A 22,301-nucleotide genomic window follows, 5' to 3' on the forward strand; every position below is an offset into this window, starting at 1 on the left:
TCAATTAATTAATCATCTATGTTGGTCGGTAATCTCATATTCGCTCGTAATTACGAACGCTGTACAAGCGCTTTGCCGAAGAGTAATATAATACCATAAATGTTACGCGAAAGTAGATAATTAATACGTCGATAAAGCGCATACTCCGGCCAAACGTTTAACGTTAAACTACATTCGAGTCACTACCACCGCCTCGTTTCGATGCAACGTCGTGATACAAGCACGAATTGACAATACGTGTATTTAGGAGAAAATGGACACGTCGAGAGGAAACGCTGTTAGGAATTTCATCACGCGCGGGAAACACTTAAATTCCATAATTCGATTCGACGCGATTCGAGCGTACGCGCGTCAGCGTAGGACAGCTTGTGTGTGAGTCTGCTGAGTATTTAGATATTTCCCACGACAATTTCGCTTCGATTTTGCGAACATTTTCGCAGCTTTCCAGACATCGCGTCCACAGTGCCGCAAAAAGGACGACAATGTGCGTTTCTTGCAATGCGCTCTCCGATTTTAACGCAAGGTTGAATATTTTCTGCGTTCGCCACCCTTGAGCGAGCGATCCGGATGAGAGGGTCGTTAGCTCGCGTTGGCACGGAAGAGACTAGACGGGAATCTTATCTACGGATGCTGGGCACCGATCCAGTCCTTCGTCTAGACGAGGAGGGGTCTGCCCTAATATACGGTTCGATAAAGTTTTCTTTACTCACGCGCGAACTTATTCAATATTCGTCAGCGAATTCTCCTTTCGTTAAGCCAGGCACGCTGTTACGGCTGCTACGAGATCACACTTCCCGACATAGCAACCGACATAGATATCGGATAACGGATGAGAGGGGCTCGAGAAGCGTGTTTAAAAATAAAATAAAATAACCGGAAGAGTAGAATATGCGGTGAGGTGATTATTTGCGAGGCGCGCAAGAAATTCTACGAATTTGCGGGCGTAACGCGTGCCAGTTCGGTTTCAATGCCGTTGGCTTCTGAATACTTCCCCCTCCCCCTCCCCCCCGCCGCCGACTTTTGAATAGTTACGCTCACAAAAGCGAGCGTGAGCTGACGCGAGCGGACGTGTTATTGTGTCAGCGACGTTACTATCCGACGTCACTTTTATCTCCGTATCCGCGAAATATTGTTATTCGTGATGCGAAGCACTGTTCTCGGCGACGCCGTTAATCGATTTTAACGTTTCGCCGGTGCGGATAATTCGATCGATATGGAATGTTCGACGGTGCCTTTCTCGCGCCACGATTTCTACGGGCGCGATTTCGAAACTGTGCGGCGCGGTGGACGGCATGCGTTTCCGGTCGCCAATGTTAAATGGGCTGTACATTTTATATTGAGATCAACATTAATTGCGCGCGCGCTTCGGGTGCACCGAGAACAACAGGTGTCGCGCCTATACATTCTACACGACAAATTAATTGAGGCTGCTGAATTACCTCATTGGATACGCGCGCACGAACTCTGTAACATATGTCGAACACGCTATCAAAATTCAGATCCCTCGCGATAACAATCTGTAATCTGCGATGAGCAATACATATAGGCGCGGTGAAGCGTGAACACGGAAGAACATCTTGAGTTATTGTTATCGGAGTCGAGGTAATGATGTAATTTGCACGAAAATTAGAAAATTCCAGATTACCGCGACACACTGAGTGAATCACATCGCGTGATTCGACTAATGTATGTGTAGAGCTCCATTTCACGAACAGATTTCCTTGAAACTCCTTCTCGAGATACGAGTCTGTGTAGAACAACGCACATACTCAGGCACCGCGACAAAGAAGATTCAGATTCTGCAGTGGCAAAACTTTGGCCTTCCGCGACAAGCCATCCGCGTTCATTGTCCCATCGACACTCTGATGGAGCAAAAAGTGGAGCGAAAAGTAGAGGTGGTCCGGAATTAAAGTTTCGCCTGAAGACAATGGAAACCTACTTTTGTACACACGTTGAAAGGAACTACCAGGAACAATTCTCCGACAATATCTGTAGCGCGGGCGATAGAAATGCGCCCTTCTGTCGAAAAGTGAGGAAGGAAAAACGACGTGGATGGTATGCGCGCTGTTCTCGAGTTGCTTCCATTTTTTTATCGAACATTTTTTACTACCAACCGCGCGCGCACGCGCGCGCGATGAATAGTCAGAGAGAGAGAGAGAGAGAGAGCGCTGTTTCTCACTGAAGACCGAAATCATTTTCTCTCGGCTGGGTTTTCACGAACCCGCGGATTTTGTTCGCAGTTTCATAGATCAGCATGCTAATTTCGGTAATTAGAATTCCGGCTTAGAGGCAAAAAAGAATATGAATTTATCATCCACTTTCGCTCTCATCTAAGAGGCTTATTCGGTTAAAAGCTTCATTATCTTTTGAGTCGCTAATTACCGTAAAAAAATTATGGAAACCACGGCGCTTCAGTCGACGAACAATCGCGACCATAAATTGACTGATCTGAATCTGCCGGTAAAAGATTAATGCGATAGAAATGAGACTCGCTCAGTCTCTACCGCGAGAGGCTACGCACAAATGAAAGAGGAGAAATATGGGGCCGTGCAAAAAAATTCATGCCAATTTTTACTAGCTTCGAACGAAAACGAGAAACGTTGTGCGAGGTAGGTTTGCACGTAGGGAACGTGTCCCTCACCTTATAACGGATTCAATTACGCGGGTATCCGAGTCCGTGTGGCACTCGAGGTTACCATGATGTACGGGGGTCATGTAAAATTTAAAAGTGACGCGCAACGTACCAAGACTGCTAACCGCCTCATGACTTGTGGTTTCCGTTTCGGCGTTATGGTGGCCATACTAACCGGTTTCGGTCGGAAACGGGACACCTCGTTCTCTCGGGGGAAATGTCTAAAAACGACCTGACGTCGCTCGCCCGCTCGCCTTTTCCTCCGTGTGTATATCCGCTGCCCAAACACTCCTACGGAGCTTGCCTCCCGTACCGTGTTAAAAATGCATCTTTGTCTGTATCCGCGCGATTTTGACTCATTTAACGATGTAACTCGTGAAAGAAAGACGTCTGCGTAATTTCTTATTACTCTTTCTCCTTCTCTCCCCTATTTTATTCTACTCTATTCCGTGGCGTGTGGTGAGGCCGCTTCGCAGATAGAGAACGTTTCACGACCAACTGCAAATAGAGGTCTCTTTATTGTTTCCTCAATTTTCATACATATAACAATATAAACGCTAAATGAAGAAAAGGAACAGCTATATCACGCGCGATAATACGCGGCGTATTAGGTATCGGGTCTGTGATCGGTACCGAGAGGATGCATAACGTGCAATTCGCTTAGGAATTGTATGAGGAGAAAAGCGAAATAAAATGAATATAAAAGATAACCGTAGCTGCGACGCACTACACCTCCCGTGATATTCAGGTAAATGATAGTAGCTATGAGCGAAAAGAGGAGAAAAGCCATGCAGCCGGGTGCCATGTTGCTGATCCTGATTTTCGTTTGTTGTTCAAGATCGGTGGCGGCAGCGATACCATAAGTCAACCCAAGTCCCACTAGTGTGTTAAACATTGGTCCGCCGAAACAAGCCGCATATCCCATGCGCGGAAATCCTTGTCTGGCGATGGTGATATTCGATATGAGATCTAGACAGAGTTTCGAATTACCTCGAACATGTATCTCAACATAATACATGCAGAGACCTTTGCCGGACGAACTGCTACCGCATACACCGCGACTCGTGAACGACAATTCAACCGTTTTCAGTCATTGTTCCGCCATATAATTATTTTTAAATTAATTTAAACCTTTGGCGCCAGCACGACACCCGGTGAACACATGTCGTGCTATCGACTTACTGCACTTCTGACGGTAGTTCTAGCTTGTTCTACTCGACTTCCATACGATTCAACCATTTTCAGTCATTGTTCCGTCGTATAAGTACTTTTAAATTAATTTTAGCGTTTGGGACCAGCACGACATTCGGTAAAAATGTGCTGTCGATTCCCAGCATTCCTGATGCATCGTATCTCTTGAGTTTAATTTAACTGATCGTAATCAGAGACCAGGAATTAATATTATTAATTTTCTATGCGTCATGCGGGGAGGGGCGGAAGATTTGTGTGTGAAATATTGTAATTTATGTGTTTCGTTCATAAATATTTTAATATCTGTTCAACAATCAACTTTAATGAAAACGTTCAATATGCATAAAACTATATTTCCGCACCGACGTAACATATTAGGTGGGGAGTAATTTTAGTAGTTTTCGCAATCATAATTTTTCTCTTTTTCTTGGCGTCGTCATATTTATAGTTATACGCCGGAACAAAGACTGAAAATGGTTGAATTGTATGGAACTCGAGTAGAACAAGTTAGAACTACCGTCAGAAGTGCAGTAAGTCGACGGCACGACACATTTTCATCGAATGTCGTGCTGGCACCAGTGGTTAAAATTAATTTAAAAATGAAAATGGTTGAATTGTATGAAACTCGAGTAGAATAACTTAAAACTACCGTCAGAAGTACAAGAAGTCGACGGCACGACATGTTTTCGCCGAATGTCGTGCTGGTCAATATTTAGAATTCTATGGAATTGTTAAATGTTGGAATTTTGTTCTGAAATGCTTTATAGTTGTAGAACTAGCCTAGAACTAACGGGTACTCTCGTTAAAATGTGTATTATTCACCAGTTTCTTATACTTTAGAGAAGACTGGGTCGTGCTGAAAGAATCGGAAAGAAAACTGCGCAGCGTCAAGTAAGTTGGCGCTGCGTAAATGTCGCGTGTCTGTGAAGTTAGCACGACGATTTTTTTAATTTCGATTTTTTCGTATTAAGACGATTACGGAATTTTTTTTAATTTTTATTAGGAACTATAGAACTATGAAAAATACTGTGACTAACTACTGTAACTAGCATTATTTTTTAATAATTTTTAAAACGTCGTGCTAACACGTTCACAGACACGCGATTTATGCCTACCCACTTGACGCTGCGCCGTTTTCTTTCCGTCGCCACGTCGTTTGGAAATTTAATCCGAAGCGGTCTTATGTTTCGTCGACAGTGTTTTTCGTTATCCTTACTACCGTCCTAAGATATATATCCCGAGAGATATTTCTCACATGACTCACCACCAATGCTGTTTCCCCACGCAAGGAAAGTGATGCCTAGCATTGCGTCGGATATACTGCACGCGTATCCTATGCATTGCAGCACTGCCATAATCTCCTCGGCCACCAAATAAACCGTCAGCATGGCAGCTAAGAATCCAAAGAATGCGAAGACCTGCAATCACCGATGCCATGTACTCTCATACCAATGACAAAAGCAACACGTATCGAACACGTCTCTTTTTATGATATGCTTTTTCTTTCCAAGTATAACCATGTCGCGCGAACGCATACGAAGCTCTCATCATTCACTTGCGTAAAAAGGAAGGAAAGCTACTCACATTATGAAACTTCGGCACGCGGTCAACGTGAGTCGTTGCAAATACAATTATACCAATCACTATGCCAGCAACGAGGAATATCGGCACAATTGGTACATTGCCAATACTTCGGTGCCAAACTATAATAGAACAATTAAGGAAAACATTTGAATTAGACGGTAACAACCAAACTCGTCGATTCGACGAATGTCAATTCAATGATTATTCATTACACTGATATTATCTGTCTTACGACTGAACATTTTAGAAAACGTAAATTCTGCTTTCTTAATGTTGTTAAACATTAAATTATGCTGAAAGGGGATAGAGCAAAAGAAATAAATAAAAATGTAGAGAAAATAAACGACACCTTTAATATATTCAGAAACATATTCTCTGAATGTTTCAATATATTGTTGAAGATTGCGATTTTTATTTTTGTTCGAGTATATTACAATGAAACAAATAATCGTCTATAACCGAGCGATATATTTTCTTTCTTTATGAAAATAGAGTTACTAAAAAAATGTGCTCCCGTCAAGATGAAATAATTTTTGGAACCTGTATGGAATATTTTGGCTGCGGGCGATGCTGCTCCGAGTGATTTAATTTATTAAATCATTATCATGTATAATGTTTAAAACTCGCATAATTTATAAACATATATAATTTGCACTTGCCGTAACATAAGATTACAGGCAACATGGATGAGTGGCACTAACCATTCAGCAAAAACAACACCATTGTAGGCGTCACGCACAACTGGAAACAATTCAGTAACTTCGACCAACCCTTCTTCACGGCTGTAGGATTTACCACCGGTATAAACAGCTGAAGTAGAAACATGACGGGCGCGCGTATAATTAAGACAGCCTTAACCAATCCACTCGACTTTTCCCAATCTTCTCTGTTAATCGGATTGACATCGTACAAAAATTCCCTGCAGAGACCCTGCGGTCGATCGGAGACGTAGTTGTTAATTTCCGGACCCAACTGGACGGAATCGCCCCGTACGGTGCGTCTCTTTCTTTCCGCTGCGACAGCAACATCTGGCTCATGCGAACATACGACAGTATCAGAACCAAGTGACCAAGTATCGAGCACAACATGAGAATCAATCGAGTTTATGATATCACTTGATATCAGCGAAAATACGCGACGCGTAACAAACCTGCGCAACAAACGATGCAAAGATAAATAGTGATTTTGAGTAATACGAGAACGCGGATCGATGCATCGCATGAATACGTGCGATGTGTGCGGGCAAGAACAACGCGGTTTCGAAAATATTGGAATTAGTGGAAAAGCTGAAACAAAAAATTGTGGGAGAAACCAAAGCATAAATATATGCGATGAATCGTAAAATGTCTGTACCTAGATTGGCGTATAAACCAAAAGGCCGGCTTCTAGTGGGAATCTGGGGTATGGTGCTTGTGTCCCTGTTCGCCAAGTAAGTATGCAGAACGTCTGGATCGGGTACACTTGGGATCCTGGCTGAACGTACATAAGAATGTTCTCGGGTAAAGGGATCGATACTTAGCACGGGTGAAAATTTTCTTCGGGCTATAGGAAACGAGCTAGTCATCTTCTCCCCATTTCTACAGCGGATTCGAAAGATTACAAAGAGATTCTCTCGCAGGATAGCGACATCGCGTCTCTCGCCGTGGACGCGCGCTGAATCGCGTAGAGATATTTTAAGGGCGTATCTTTCTCACGGAGCGGACTCGACTTGCACGGTGACGAGTCGAGGAAATATCATTCGGATGAACGTGTACTTTAGGAAAGTTACGAATTCCCGGGGTTACCGTTCGCTGTCCAAGATTCTTAAATAGGATAGCAAAGGCACTCGCGCAATCTTTCTCGGTAAATCAGCAAGCGCCTCGACGCACTTTTCAGACTCTCTTCCCTAGCGTCGTACATCTGCATTATCACGACCGCCACGATGAACAGTACGTAGAGCAGAATAAAGCCTGCAATTAAAATGTATCAGCATTAAGAAGCATTAGCGTCGCTCGGCCCACAAGGTTATCCCCCGGCACGTACTGCCGCAATAACGAATAACCTCCCATGTATGATATTACGCAAAAAAAAAAAAAAAAAAAAAAAAAAGAAAAACAAACAGAAGAGACTCAGACAACAGCCCATATATTTTCCTTTTCATTAGAAGAAAAGATTTTAATTACTCCTTTTCCCCCCTTAATATACGAACGAGAAGGAAGTAATACCAGGGGCGGAATTCATTCTAAGATCTCTTAATGAAGAAAACAATAAGTGAATGCGCATACTGAATTTCAGTATGAGTCGCTTGCTCTTTGTCGCTTTCAAAAGTTGCTTCTAAAAGGAACGCGCGCTTATTTATATACGCACAGCCTGCATTAAGCAGACATTGTTCGAGAGAATTTGACTGGTCTATCCGAGTAAAATTGAGTTTTCTACCCACCCGTTTGTCCGTTTGTTACCCCAGTTGCATATACGCGCGCGCGATATAAGCGAAATGAATCAAGATATTTAACGGTTTCATACGCTTAATAACAGTCTCTGTTTGTGCGAGCGCAAAATTATTTCCTCCGCGGGCTTTATGCATTGCAACAATAATCTCCGCGTTTCCTACGAAATGGGCTTCTTGCCTCTCGGATCCCCGCAAAAATTCATCGACAGTCAGATTGCGAGCCAACCAGCTAGCAGGTGGGCGTTTGGAGGGAGAGAGGGGGAGAGAGATTGCGGCGTAGCTTAATTAAATTCACCGAAGAATTATCGTTATTCCGGAATGAAACCACTTATGTGGTTTCCCGCGAATAAACTTTCCCGCTCGTTGCGACGTGTCGCTGATCTGGCGTGTGAAATACCGATAAGTTTCAACAAATACCATCGTAATTATTCTTGTACCTCGCGATAAAGCCAATATTGTAGTCTTAATTATTTCGCTCAGCATCCAATCAGTGATTTAAATAACTTGATTGAAATAACGATTTACATGTATTAGAGCATTCTGTAAAAATGTAAATATGACAGTTTTTTGCTCCGTTATCGACAGCTCGCAAAGATTAATCGATTAGAGCCGACGGAAATTGTCGGCGGTTCAAATCTCTTATAATTTATTCAATCGCGTGAACCAAAAGGAAGAGCCAAACGATCGCGATCGCTTTACGTTTACTCTGCTTGGCTATTCAAGCGTAAAGAATCGATATTAGCATCCAAAGTACGAATAATAATATTTGTTTGATACTTTTGTGTAGAATAATAGAAGAAATGCGCAGAAGATCACTTTTCAATAATTTCTGGAATATAATCACGTTTTCTTCACTTTTTTTTCGTATGATATTGTAAGCTTTAAAAATTATATCGTTGAACATTTTCTACGTATCGATTGCCTTCAAGTGAATCAGGCGTAATTAATTATATGAAAAACTCACGGGGTTGATAATATCTGGAATATAACCTGTAAAGTAAAAGATGTACCCTTTCTCTGAAGGGAATAAGGGATTTATGCATAATTTTGCGCTATTTGCAAGCTACTAGTGAGTGAATAAGGGAAAAGGAAAATAAATTGTATTAATTTCTGTCGTTTTCGTCGTATCTGCGAGTGAGATGAGAGATTTGTGTCGAAAGAGATGATACAGTGTCGTAGCGTACGGGAGTGGGCAGAAGAAAATGAACCGATATCGCCCTATCAAATTTGAATAAAGATAGCAGACGTACTTACGGCCTCCCAGAGGTGAACCATATCGTCTCGCACCACGAAAGTAATCCAGCATATGGAGGTTATATAAAAACAAACGTCCCTCATATGGGACTTGAGCGAAACTTTAAAAGGCTTAATTATCGCCACAGAACCGGCGATCAACGAGGTCACGAAGACACCCGCGCCGATTAATTCAGTGAACATTATTATCGCTTCGTCGCCTCTCGACACGACGAGGGACGTGAAGATGTCAGGCGCACCGTTTCCGAATGCCAATATCGTCACTCCCGCTATGCTGTCCGATAGATGCATTATATTGGCTATTACCGCCAGCGATGGACAAAAACTGAAATGAAAATGTCGCAATGATTAATTTCCTTGTGTCCTAATGTGCTTCGCTATTTATTCCGTAATTAATTTTAATACTGCACTAAGATGCGCTGAAGGAATATGTTGAGATTAAAAAGACGTCAATTTTTGGTCTTCCAATTACACTACTCAAAAAAATTATGGCATCAAAAGATATGCGCTGAATATTGCTCAACTTTGAACAATGATTACTCAGCGACAAATGGTCGTGAGACCATTGAATGATTTTCTTTTTAAATTAAAGGTTGAAGTCTCAACTTTGACATGCTTTCGGTTGATTTTAGATCCAGTTCATTTCCACAGCGTGCAATCCCATAACCCAATGGCATGTTTCTGATTTAAAAATTTGCGAACTTTGACAAAACGCACGGGCATGGGTAATTTTTTTTCGAAAATTCTATTTGCAGGAATGAAAGTTTAATTCTTCCCCTTTAATTAAAAAAAAATCAAGTCTCTACGATTCTGCAGCTTTTAAAGAAATCCTTACATTTTCGTTACTGGAAGTAGGGTTTGCGTAGCTATGTTCGATAATCTTTGGCACTGACACATTGCCGACTCCGGGGTATCTTCTCGTGAAGTTGTCATCTGTTGTCTTCCCTGTCCCTCTCGTGGTTGTAAATTACCTGTTTCCCGGAAATGTAACCGGAAATTCGCGAAATTGCGGATTGGTTAATACCGAGTCGCCTCACCATGTACCTTTGCGAGAAGCCTTCGCTCATAAGCGCAATAATTAGTGCTCGTTGAGCCTGAGACAATAGATGCGTGTTTCTTTATCGTAAAACACCACCATGAACTACCTCGTTTTACACTTGATGCAAAAATTCGGTCCCATCCCATTAGGTAATGCCAAAGTTGGCAGTGATTTCCTACAAACTCTACCTTCAATAACGAAAATATACGGGTTTCTTTAAAGTGCTGTAAAATCGCGAAAAAAAATCGTAGAGAATCGTTGAATTTTTTTAAATGAAAAGGGAAGAATCAAACTTTCATTTCCCGCAAATGAAAATTTCGAAAAAAAATTACCGAAGCCTGTGCGTTTTGTCAAAGTTGCAAATTTTTAAATAAAAAACATGCCATTGAATTATGAGATCGCACGCTGTAGAAATGAATTGGATTTAAAATCAACCGAAAGCTTGTTAAAGTTGAGACTTCAACCTTCGGTTTAAAAAAAAAAGATATCATCGTCTTACAACCATTTGTCACTGAGTAATCATTGTTCAAAGTTGAGCAATTTTCAGCGCAACTTTTTTGCGCAGTGTACGTAACGATTTCATGAATAGCGCTTAAAATGTGAGAAATACGTAAAGAAGTACGAGATGAGAGGAGAGCGAAGAAACTTTCGAGTAATGTTCGTTTGAAAGACGCACATTACTAAACTAACATCGTGTATATACATCCAACAATCGCTGTTCCATTGCACACTGAGAATGTGTTATTCGCGGAAAAGTAAGTTTCCTCTCTTAACCGAGTTTCAGCCATTATAATGACCACAGATCAAAGCTAAACTCCGAGGAGGAACTCCGCGATATAGGCACAGTTGCGTTTCTGCTATTATAAGCGCGGCGAAATAAATGTTGTACAACTTTTTAGCAATCTTCCGAAGAAATACCAAGGATATCTAGATGATTATCGAGTCAACGCTGGAGCAGCGAAATATCGAATACAAACGTCCATCGCAGGTGAAACTTCGGTTGAATCGCCAGTTATAAACTCGCAACTGAGAGTCAGTGTTACGCGCGAGATACACGTCGATTTTTATTTCTACGCGCTATATTTTTTGCATGATTTATTCGGGCAAGTGGAGAAACCTTCTCGTCACAAAGGACGGTATGTGGGTGTCGACAGAAGCGCGACCAGAAGATTTCCGGCGTTTCGGGATCCCGTTATTGGATGCACTCCTGCGTGGCAATTTGCCATTTTTCCTGATATTTGTGCAACTCGAAGGAACGGGCGAACTTTCGTTTATCATTTCGAAAGAAACTGCTCCATAGAATGCAGACGGTTGAAATAGTGGAAAGCATGAATCTTTCGATTATTGGCTTGGTTAGTTGCCAGGAGTCAAAATTCGTTGTACTCATGTAATCATCAATATTCCGTAGACAGTAACACGTTTTCTCATTGGGATCGAACTTGGCCCAAGTTCGCAATTTCGGAACCGAGATAAGGTGCAATATCATTATTTCTCGCTCTTACATATCGTGCTCTTCTATAAGTCTCACTCGTGATCGATCATTATTTGACAAATGATCGCGTCGTATCGTCGTGCGGTCTCTTTACGTTCACATTTACAAATAGAAAATTAAATATAACAAAATTAAATAATTAAATATTTTACAGTTATCTATCTATACGTTTACCGAATTGCTTGCGAGAGTGCGTTACGCTGAAACAGTCTCTAATTGGAGTAATTCAATTAAAACACATATGTGTAAGATCGTAAATAATTGTCGCTTTCGCTCAAAGACTGGAAAATAATCTTCATATATGATTAAGACGACCGGCCTGACGTAAAGTTTAACTTACAAATTGCCCGCCGTAGTTGCCAAGATCAAGAATAAATAGAGTAGCCATAGGAGCATGAGCAGCAAGCCGCAGGCAAACAGAGCCACGTCTTCGGATTTAAAGAAGCAAAACAACAGCACCGTATACTGAATCACCGAGTCTGAGAAGCAGTCTTCGGTGCTCTTCACCCATTCGCAACGCTCCGCGGCGGAAACTTGCCAAACGTACGAGCAATCATCCTGAAAAAAAGATTTGACGAAGAACTCGACGCGACGCGACTGAAAGAGACGTCGATAACAATTCACCTCCCGTATGGGCAGATGCCCGTGTCTTAAAAAAGTGCTCGATATTTGCGACCTCATGTTCGAAAAGCATAAAAGCGCAACGGAGCGATATGTAACCTATATTTTGTGTATTTGCCTTTCACGGATCCACTCGATCGTTGCCTATTCAAGTAGAAGCGAGCGAAACTTCAAGCGATACAGACAGAAAGCTGTCACATACGTAGCGCATATATGCGCGCGCACGCAGTTCAAAACATAAATTCAATATGATGCACACATAGAATGGATTCCTGACAACGACAGCACATACACACACACACACACACACACACACACACACACGAGGCTACTTTTATATAGATTGATGCAAAGAGATTTAAGAAAAATGAATATCGTCATTTTATAATTTAATATTTATTATTTAATTTAATATTTTAAATATTTGAAATGTCTCTGCCTGTTTTATTTCTAATAAATATTTACGAGCGCAATATTTACGAGAGAAAGTGTCGGGCACTTGAGTGCTAAATCGATACGAGTGCGAGATCGATTTACGCAAATCAAAATGGGTAAAAATAATGTTTTTTACTAGCATCGCATTTTTTAACTAGCCGAGAAACGTCTCGACAATGTATCGTTTCGCTAGAGAGAGGAAGAAAAGGGGAGAGAGAGAGAGAGAGAGAAAGATATACGATCATCGGATTCTCTCGGCTGCAAGAGTGTGTGCACTCGACAATGTCTCTGCTCGACGACGAGGTGAGACTGAACGGGTACACTCGTCCACACTCGTCTGATAGCAACGAGAGGCTCATTAGACGCGAAGCGTCCCTTCTTCTTCTCCTTCTTCTTCCCTTCCGCCCCATTTCTGTCCATGACGAGGCGATGGAGAAAAAAGGAACGGCAGTAACGAGCACGGAAGGAAACCTCCTGGCAAACGGATACGCTGTCATCTAACGCCGCGATATTATATCGACACTTATTCGATATTATTGTCAGCTTACGATAATGAAAATTCAATGATACGTCGCGAGTCACGACGACGACCGACAGTTCGTTAGGTCCATTATTACAAACCGAGAACTTTCGCAGTCGTTATCAGTTTTATGGGAGAATACTCGCGGATAGAGGACATTCGGGGAACAATGCGAGAATGGTTTCGCTCAACGCAATTCGCAACGGGTGAAACACCGACGATGTTGCAGCACGATGTTAAAATTGTAGGTGTTTATTGTTAAAAGACTGAAAGTGGATAGAATGCTCGTCATTAAAATGCACAATCGATACGTCGAATATTTTTTTCATGGGGGTTTTTTTTTCCATACTCTTGGAATCCAGTTCGAATCAAGTATTAAAATTGTTACAGCATTATTGATATTGATGGGGAATATCAAAGGGAATTTGGCTCGAAGCGTGTGGGTTAAGATAAATAAATTCGCGTCGGTATTGCACGCGTCACACAAGTATTAATATTTGAGAGATCGCGGTTAGTATTTTAGCATTAGCGGGAAAACCTTAGCCTTATAAATCTCGCTTATCAGATAAACGCAGTGAACCCGCAAAAACGATAAATCAGAGCTAGTTGGGCAAGGGTCGAATAGTGATAAGAACCATAATAAATTAGATTCACGAGAGATTTGTTATTTTAGCATAAAATTGTTGGAGACTCTTTAGATCGAGCACTCGACTGATCTTCTCTTTCTCGTCTACCCTCTCCGCCCTTCCTCTACCTTCTCTCCGACGAAAGGTCATAGAAGAAGTCGCGCACTGACGTCTATCAATCTATCTCTATTGTTGCCTACTTCCTAACAACTTTCCATTAAGCCCATCTTTCAGCGGCAGCGTACTTCTCCGTAATTGCCAACTTCAGCAAATTGTCATTTATCGCTAGACTTCTTTTGTGCTGCTTTCGCTCTAAACACCTTATTGAATTGCATTCACAAGGCACAAAGGAGCCAACGGCTTTACCCCAATTTATACTGCGCTTTTATTCTCCCTACGAGAGCCAAGCGCGCTCGCTTTGCTTTTCCGGTTTCCTGTTTTGGCTTTCTCTCTCTCTCTCTCTCTCTCTCTCTCTCTCTCTCTCTCTCTCTCTCTCTCTCTCTCTCTCTCCCCCCCCCTCAGCGCCGCCTGCACATTTATAATAAAGCGCGTGAGTGATATAAGGCTGGAATATGCAAAAGCTTCTTTCCGTAGTATAAGACGACTCTTACAATTAATGTAACGGCGCGCCCGGCATTGTGTTGTTGAAACCGAGTATGTGCGAGTGTACACACCCGGTTATGCTCGGACACTGCGCTCCGTGTGTTTCGCAGAATAATTTATACCGGAGATAAAACGAGTGCTCGTTTTGCAAATGTTAAAATAACGACGCAATTTGTCTCAATTGTATCGGTCATCTCGAAAGAGCCGCGAGAAGCCCTCTTTAACTTTTATCTACGGTGAATCCGCGACTCTCATTGAACGCGGTTTTATCATACCGAGCTAATTCAATAGTTGCACTAAGAATCCGCGTGAAAAAACTCACGTCGAGGGATTACACGGTTAGAAGAGCAAGTACAAAAAACAGCGCGCGGTTCGTTTAACGTAATAATACCCGTATGCAAAAGAATGAATAAATCGCGTTCTGATATTTTTGTCAGTTGCACCATCTCGTTTCACTCGGGGCGGTTATGTATCCGGGATAAAAACTAAAAATGACAGGCGGACATCACGGGCGCGCGCATCGCTCAGAAAAATTCAACAGCATTCGATGGTTCGAGCGAGTGAATCGCTCTAACAACACAAAATATTCTCTGTGACGTCAAGATCCTTCTGTCGAACGCGTCGAGTCAGAGTCAGAATATGAAAGACGAAATTCCGCCGTATACAGCCGAGCATAGCGCATCAGTTCGGTATCTAATTAATCGCGTTTTACGGCAGTTTGACAGTTTTACGTACGTATAATCGACCGGTGCTGCGCGTCTTACACGTCGGATTTTTGTCGAAATCGCCGACATTATCGCAGTCAAAACGTCGGCCATCCGAGCTGTATATTCATTATTTAGGTCAAGCCATATCGAGGAGCTATGTCGGGATTTCGAGTAACGAGGGAGAGAAATTCAATTAATCTGAGACTACGGTCGTTCGTCGGACAATTATCGGTAGACTTCCAATAACTTGTTGAAACAGATGCTAGCGATAGGTGTGCGCGATATCGACGAATCTTTTTCTCTCTCGGATATTAGAATCTTTAACACTTCGACCCAACCAGTCGATACACGCAAAGGAAGTGATGAGAATCTTTTTCTCCCTCGAATATCAGAATCTTTAACACTGCGATCCAAGCAGTCGATACACGCAAAGGAAGTGATGTGAGAAACCAAATGAAGTTTCGAATTTCAAGTATATTTGTCATATCATTTCTCTGAAATCTTACATATCGGTCTCTTGTTAGAGAAATGAATTATGTATGTAACAATCACTGTAAAATAATCTGTTTCTGATTTATATATTCATTACTCTTTCGTGATAAATATAAATCGCTTATGAGATTGCATATTTTTCTAATTTTACAAAAAAATTAGTATTTTTCAAAAGTTAATGTACTTTTTTATTTATGAAAACACTTTTTTTATTTACGATATCACTTTTCTTTAGCACATTGCTTCTTCTATTAATAATAATTCTTTTCCGTTTATAATACAACGGACGGAACACCACATAAATTAACCAAACTGTAAACACTCCTATGAGCGTTATTACCAAAGCAACGTCCAGCAGCAGATACTGATACCACGTTAATTCCGTAGCTCCCATTTTTAAAAAATTCGCATCGTGGCGAAGCGTGTGTTCCACCCAATAAACGGCTTTCTCTAATGGCGGCATCGGGCGATCTTTAAATTCAAAGGAAGCTTTCTGTGCCATTTCCGTGTAACTGTAACATGAGCGAATAGTTTGCGCGTAATTAATGAATTGATGGTAGATATATTGTCAGTCAATCAAAAAGTTCAGTTTGATTTTCACGTCAAATCTGACTTTATTGTATTCAGCCGGAACAATAATTCACCGAACATGTAATCGCCGTTATTATCCATGATCTTTCGCCGACACTTTGACAGCATAGCTCTATTGTAGAGGACGATCAGATGGTTCCTCTCTTTCTTTCTGCTTTCACCGCAAAATTATTGAAAATCTAACCGAGCCTTTTGACCGACTGAATAGAAAGCACTCATCAGTTTGATCAATATTACACGACAACATCGCGCGTATCATATGATAGATAAAGTCTGTCACACTCCACACAGTGTCAATGTTTAATTCGGATCATGCATCGAAGTATATAATGCCGGAACTGCGCTTTATGTTGATATTTAAAAAAAAATGCAGCGATACATGGCGTCGAATCAAATTCCCGTTTATAGAAGGTTTCAATTACCGTTTCAATTTTCGCCGATCGCGCTATATCGCCAATCAAAATTTCCTTGAACCGCACATTCAATGAAAATTGCCATTTTCCCTGAATGTAAGTCATAAACGCACTCATAGGCATTTTAATTTTGGAAATAAAGCCTGTACCTCTTGTTCGTTAGCAGTTCATTCAAATTGCTCCGCAACTGCTCGTACGAAAAGTCCTGGAAATTCAAGCGCAGCGCCAGTCCCTTTTCCACCAAGTAGGCCATGTTCAAGTGCTGATCGCCGTAGAGGGGCATTCCTAAGATCGGCACCCCACAATAAACCGCTTCTTGTATCCCCAGCATCCCTCCGTGAGTGATGAAGAGTCGCGTATTCGGGTGGCCTAGACATTTCGTGATAAACGGGTGCTTGTCATCTTCATGCGGAGCGTGCATTTATTTGGCATCGCAAAGGGGTCACAAACGAAGAATGACATTACCTGTTAACTCTTGAGATTAACTATTCGCGGGTGTTTAGCATTTGAATTATTGTTCCGGGAAAATCGACTCTTTAACTTAGCATTTTAATCTTCTGTGCTTCTGCGATCCCTTCATCCGGTTACTTTTAAGTTATTTTTTATCCACCCACGTCTCAATTACGGTCATTGATCATGGTTTTAAGCGCGAAGGAAGTTACACGCTGGTGCACCGAAACTTTTCACCATTGCCGAGCAGAGAACACGCTTCTCATCGTTCAAAATTTTTTAGAACCGATGTCAGTTAAGTGGATTTAAGTTTACGACTGCTCCCTTTGCAATCTCGCGCCAACTACAATATTAGTGCTATTTTGTAACTAATTAAAAACTTGAACTCCTCCGAGCCTCCTCCGAGCTTTAACCTCTTGATGAGCTTGAAACGAACATTGCGAGTTAACAATGACTCTTGGGCGCTGGATTCACGTGAGACAAAAAAAGCGGAGCCGTAATAGCGGCTAAAACGAAGTAATAAGGATAACGAGGTTGATTGCATAACATAGCGAAAATGGAATTTCATGAAAAGAGCGCCGGTCACGTGGCGGTGGTTTACGTGGGAGAACGGGCGAATACCTGAAAATAATTTGTTCTCTTCAGGTGTGTGCGGCCGCCGGCGCCGTTGTAGAAAGGAAAAACGCGCGGACCGAGTCACGTGTATCTGCACGTGAATATAGATCGCGCGCGCGCGCGCGCGCGAATTGCACGGAGGATATACGCACATACGCAATTATTTTCGCCGGTCGCGTCTGTGTGCGAAGCAATTACTTATTTGCGAAATCAGTTGGGAAAGTCGTTGCGTTAAAGGTCGCGCGAGGAACGAGATCGCGTAATCGTGCCGTGTGCAAAATCAGCCGGAGATCATTATAAGCGTCTCCGGGGGCGTCGCCGGGCTGCTTACATGTGTAATTACTGTGCGTACATGTGTAATTACACACGTACAGGATGAATCTCTGAGAAGTACGAACGCGAAAGTCCGCGGTCGCATTCTCCGGCCTCGATGCGACGGATTGATTTTTCTCGCCAGCCGACTCACTCTCGCCCTCGCGAGTCGCTCCTTCGCGAAGATTTCTACCCGCAGCTCGTTCCGATAAGCGCCGCGCTTTGCCTTGATAACAACAAACGGTGAATTTGTAATGCACATTAAAAGCCGCTCAATATTCGCGCAAATTGACCTGCGGATTATTTAACGGTAATGCAAACTTCAAATGGGTTTTATGCGATCGCCGGATAATGACATCGCAATAAATAAATGATTCGCTCGGTGGGTACTACGGTGGGCAATACGCATTATCCCTCTGCGTGCGCGTGGATGGGTACACCCGCGCCGCTATCAAATACCGCGCTGCCAATGGCGCGGTCGGCGAGGGACAAAAGAACCGCGCGGGGCTCGCAGGCGAATTTCGGACGCGGCGCGTAATAAACAAAGGCACACCGCGCCGAGAATTAAAACACGTCGCTGCTTCCGAAAAGGGCGCTTTCTAATTAATCACAGTTTTAATTGAATTTAATTTTTCATCATCATTGTAACGGTATTCGATTGCTCTTATTCGGATAATTTTCAATATTCTCGCTCGTACTCGAATTCGCGATGACTTCAACGCGAGCGGGCGACGTCGCGCGTTGATAGAATAAGAACAACTTTCGCCCTCTTGCCGGTCCTCGCAAAACGGGATCAAATCAAGTTATTTCGTTTGAAATCTTCAAGACGCGCGACGTGCGGAACAAGAGCAGAGAGCTGGTTGCGATTACGCCACTGCGTGATAATTGATCGTTGATAGCTCGATCGATAAGACCCCGAGCTTTCTTCCGCGCTTGTCGAGCAAACGCGCGCGATAAGGAGAGGAAATCAGAACGCCGGAAAAACTTTCCCCCCTTAATCGCCTTGCAACGTCCGATCGACATTCGCTCCGTTATCAAGAACCTCCTCCGCCTCGGACGAGTCGCTCCTCCCGTGACCTTCGCGGATAAGCTTTTTCCGACATTTAATTCCGCGCGAGAACAAAACAGAAGAAGCCCATGCTTACACAATGCGGAGAGCTGCGGCATCCATTCGACGCACTTAACGTTGCGCGGCAGCGGGGAGGGCATACTCCGTTCGGCGCATTTCCACAGTATTTGCTGCGGTACTTGCTCGAATGCCCGGTAAAGGGCGGCAAACACCTGCTTCGGCATAGTGGACGGGTCCATTAGAGATCCCAGACTAAAGTAAATAACACCGTTCTCGCCATGCGAGTCCAGATAATCCTGAAGATCCACGGCCACTGGCTGCGGACCCGATATCGGGATATGAATACCTCCGATTTCCTTAAATCCTGGCGCCAGAGGACGCGCTACACTCACGGCCGGATGCCCGTTCGTCAGGATCAACGATATCCTGGACCGAAGGACGTCGAAGTCGGGCAAATCGTCCCCGAAGTACTTTCTCGCGATCTCATAGCTCGGCCCGTCGGAAAATATCCTGCCAAGTCGAGGTATCTGCGGTTAGCTTCTCGGCCGATAATCATTCAGCACGGTGACGATGTCATTCTCGACGGGAAGCTATCTTGCGTGCGTAACAGTCGATAGCTTGGAATTGGAGCGGTGTACGTACGTTACGATCGCCTGCGTTTTTACAAGCGAGCGCGGAGGAGCGTGAAAAACGAGAAAGAAGGAAGATTAAGATTTGGTCTTTTTCCTCTTCCATATCTCTCTCTCTCTCTCTCTCTCTCTCTCTCTCTCTCTCTCTCTCTCTCCCCCCTCTCTCTCCCTCTCTCTCCCTCTCTCTCTCTCTTTTTCTTTCTCCACGCTCGCATATAACTTAGCGCGCTTCGTAGCACTTCGCGTCGCAAAGCATTCGTTAAATTCTAAAATATTTACTGCCAAGTATGTAGCATAGACTCGTATCGAATATTTATCGCTCGCATGCGCGCGGCTGTGACGTTGAGGTTTTGTTTTATTTAAGAATAGAGCGATCGATATACGGTTCGTACGGTTGCGCGTGCCGACGCGTGAAACAAATCTCGAATATCCGTAAAAACGATTTCGTTGACGCACTTGTCCGCAAAATGGTATCTCGTGTCACGTGTCGATGAACATTAATCTTAACATTCCGGCAACATCGAACGAAATTACCGGCATTTACGCGACGCGTATCGCATTCATACGTGCCAAAAATAGGATTGCCGATAGTCGGAATTTCTAACAGCAATTTGGGATAAATTCCGTGCATCTGCTTCCCCACCTATAAGCCAGTTTGGTGATGAGTAGACCAGCCGTGTTAATCGACCTTTCAAGAAAACTCATTCTGCCGGTATAAGGGCTGAACCAATTGGGGATGTAACTCGGATTCTCCGGATTCCTCAGGATCTCGTTCGACCACGGCAACGTGACACTGCTGATGGCGCCAACTACTCTGGGTATGCTTAAAGCATGAGCGAAGCTCAAGAAGCAATCGGTGGCAAAAATCTCGATCACGAGCAAATCGAAGCGCTGCCGCGTCTCGATGATCCTCTTCACTTCCGGATGCTTCAGCACCGGCTCGCAGATTTCGACGCCGTGTCGGTAGGGCAGGTTCCTAATATTCTGCCAAATCGTGTAATTTTGTATGTCGTTGAACGGACGAGTGCCAACCATACTCGGCAGACTGGACGAAATGTCCACGTCGGTGAAGTTGGCCAGGCGAATCCTCTGAGGGAAGTGCGTCACCGCGACGATCTCGTGACCTCTCGCGGAGAGCCTCTTCAGCAGCGGCTCATACACGTTGTAGTGGCTCTTCACATGCAAGGGAAATACCGCCAGTATCCTGGCTCCATCGACCGCACCGAGCAAACAGGCGATCACGGTCAACGACGCCGCCGTAATCTTCATCGTGTGTCGAAGGCACGTGCACGGTCAACCCGGGATCATTAATCTCTCTGTTCGCGGATCGTTAATCAAAAATATCTGCTTTACAAAAAAAAAAACTGAACTCGGTAGTTTTGAAAAGAACATGAGATAATCTTGGCACGAGAATACACAAGTCGGAGAGACATTAATAATCTTCTTCGGTATAAAAGCTTTACACCAATTTCGCGAGCACACCAACAATATCCGAACTGTATTCCATCAGCATTGCTATGAGAACACTTGTGGAACGAACAATTGTTCCACTCGGTCGTTCTCAACTCTCCGCGCACGGTTACTCTTACGAAGATACCACACGATACTGAAGAACCGTGGGGAAGCCGGACCTGCGGCTTGTGTATTCTTCGGCTGGCTGTTTTTGTGCCTATTCCCACTCTTCTCGTTTCGTCCCATATAAGTTACTCGCGGTGCCACAAGACGCTTAAATATTCAAAACGATTAGGTGACAATTATACAATATCATATACAATACGTTGACGTTACCAGCGCGCTGTGTGTGTTTAGATAGTTAATATTGTTATTGATATTATCGTTCGTATATATAAATAGTATCCTTGTAAGTAAGAAGATAATTATAAGTGTACTCATATACGAAGATATGAAAGAGTTCTTCGTATCTTTGTATCTTCCTAATATTCTTATAGAAATTTAATAGGATTTATTAAGAAAGAATCTCGTACGTTTCTTGTAGAAAAGTGACCCTAGTCAAATTGCTCCGTTCTGAATTATGGTGTAGTTTTTATAATTCTGTGCGTGCAAATGCTGTTTATTTATGGGTTAGATTAAGTCGGTGTTCTTACGAGTGAGTATTTATGAAACATCCTGTATGTACACTCGCGCACGCACGAACGCACACACACGCGCGCGTACACACACATGTAAACGTGTTACCCGTAACAGTACAATCTTAGCGTTAGCCAAGGTCTGAGAAAGGACACATCGGGTGTCAAATTTATTTCGAGTGTTTGTTTTACGTGAGTTCCCTCGTTTCTCATATCGGGATGCTTGTTTAATATGAATCTCCTTACCTCTCTCACATTCGTTCGATCAAATTAGTATATCACACATCACGTAACGCTTAAATAACATTCATGAATATACCCGCATTCATAAAATCACACGCAGCAACACACAGGTCCTTTGCAGCGATTAAATATTGCCAATATTTTAGTAATTATTTGGCCCCGATACTTGAATTATGAATTATTATTATTGCAAAATATTATTCGTAGCAAATTAGACAAAAAGAAATAAGACGAAGTACATTAATGCATGATGTCTTCGTCTAAATAA

At 42.9% G+C, this 22,301-nt stretch overlaps 2 protein-coding genes across 2 annotated transcripts; both read right to left on the reverse strand.

Moving 5' to 3' along the window:
• Positions 1–3,239: 3,239 nt before the first annotated feature.
• On the reverse strand, positions 3,240–12,301 carry LOC105189624 (mitochondrial sodium/calcium exchanger protein). Its single transcript, XM_011151858.1, has 9 exons — positions 12,245–12,301; positions 11,961–12,178; positions 9,086–9,414; positions 7,276–7,356; positions 6,761–6,880; positions 6,109–6,435; positions 5,408–5,526; positions 5,088–5,241; positions 3,240–3,601 (listed from the first exon to the last, which is right to left on the reverse strand). Exons 1-9 carry the CDS (start codon positions 12,299–12,301, stop codon positions 3,240–3,242), a joined length of 1,767 nt encoding a protein of 588 aa, XP_011150160.1.
• Positions 12,302–15,764: 3,463 nt separating this feature from the next.
• LOC105189623 (UDP-glucuronosyltransferase) lies at positions 15,765–21,329 on the reverse strand. The gene is made up of 4 exons (XM_025305389.1): positions 20,347–21,329; positions 19,151–19,584; positions 16,778–16,997; positions 15,765–16,136 (listed from the first exon to the last, which is right to left on the reverse strand). The coding sequence occupies exons 1-4, from the start codon at positions 20,970–20,972 to the stop codon at positions 15,800–15,802; spliced, it is 1,617 nt and encodes a 538-aa protein (XP_025161174.1). The 5' UTR covers positions 20,973–21,329; the 3' UTR covers positions 15,765–15,799.
• Between the last annotated feature and the right edge of the window lie 972 nt (positions 21,330–22,301).

Source organism: Harpegnathos saltator, unplaced genomic scaffold (assembly GCF_003227715.2).
Source record: "Harpegnathos saltator strain DR-91 unplaced genomic scaffold, Hsal_v8.6 scaffold694, whole genome shotgun sequence".
Classification (NCBI taxonomy): domain Eukaryota; kingdom Metazoa; phylum Arthropoda; class Insecta; order Hymenoptera; family Formicidae; genus Harpegnathos; species Harpegnathos saltator.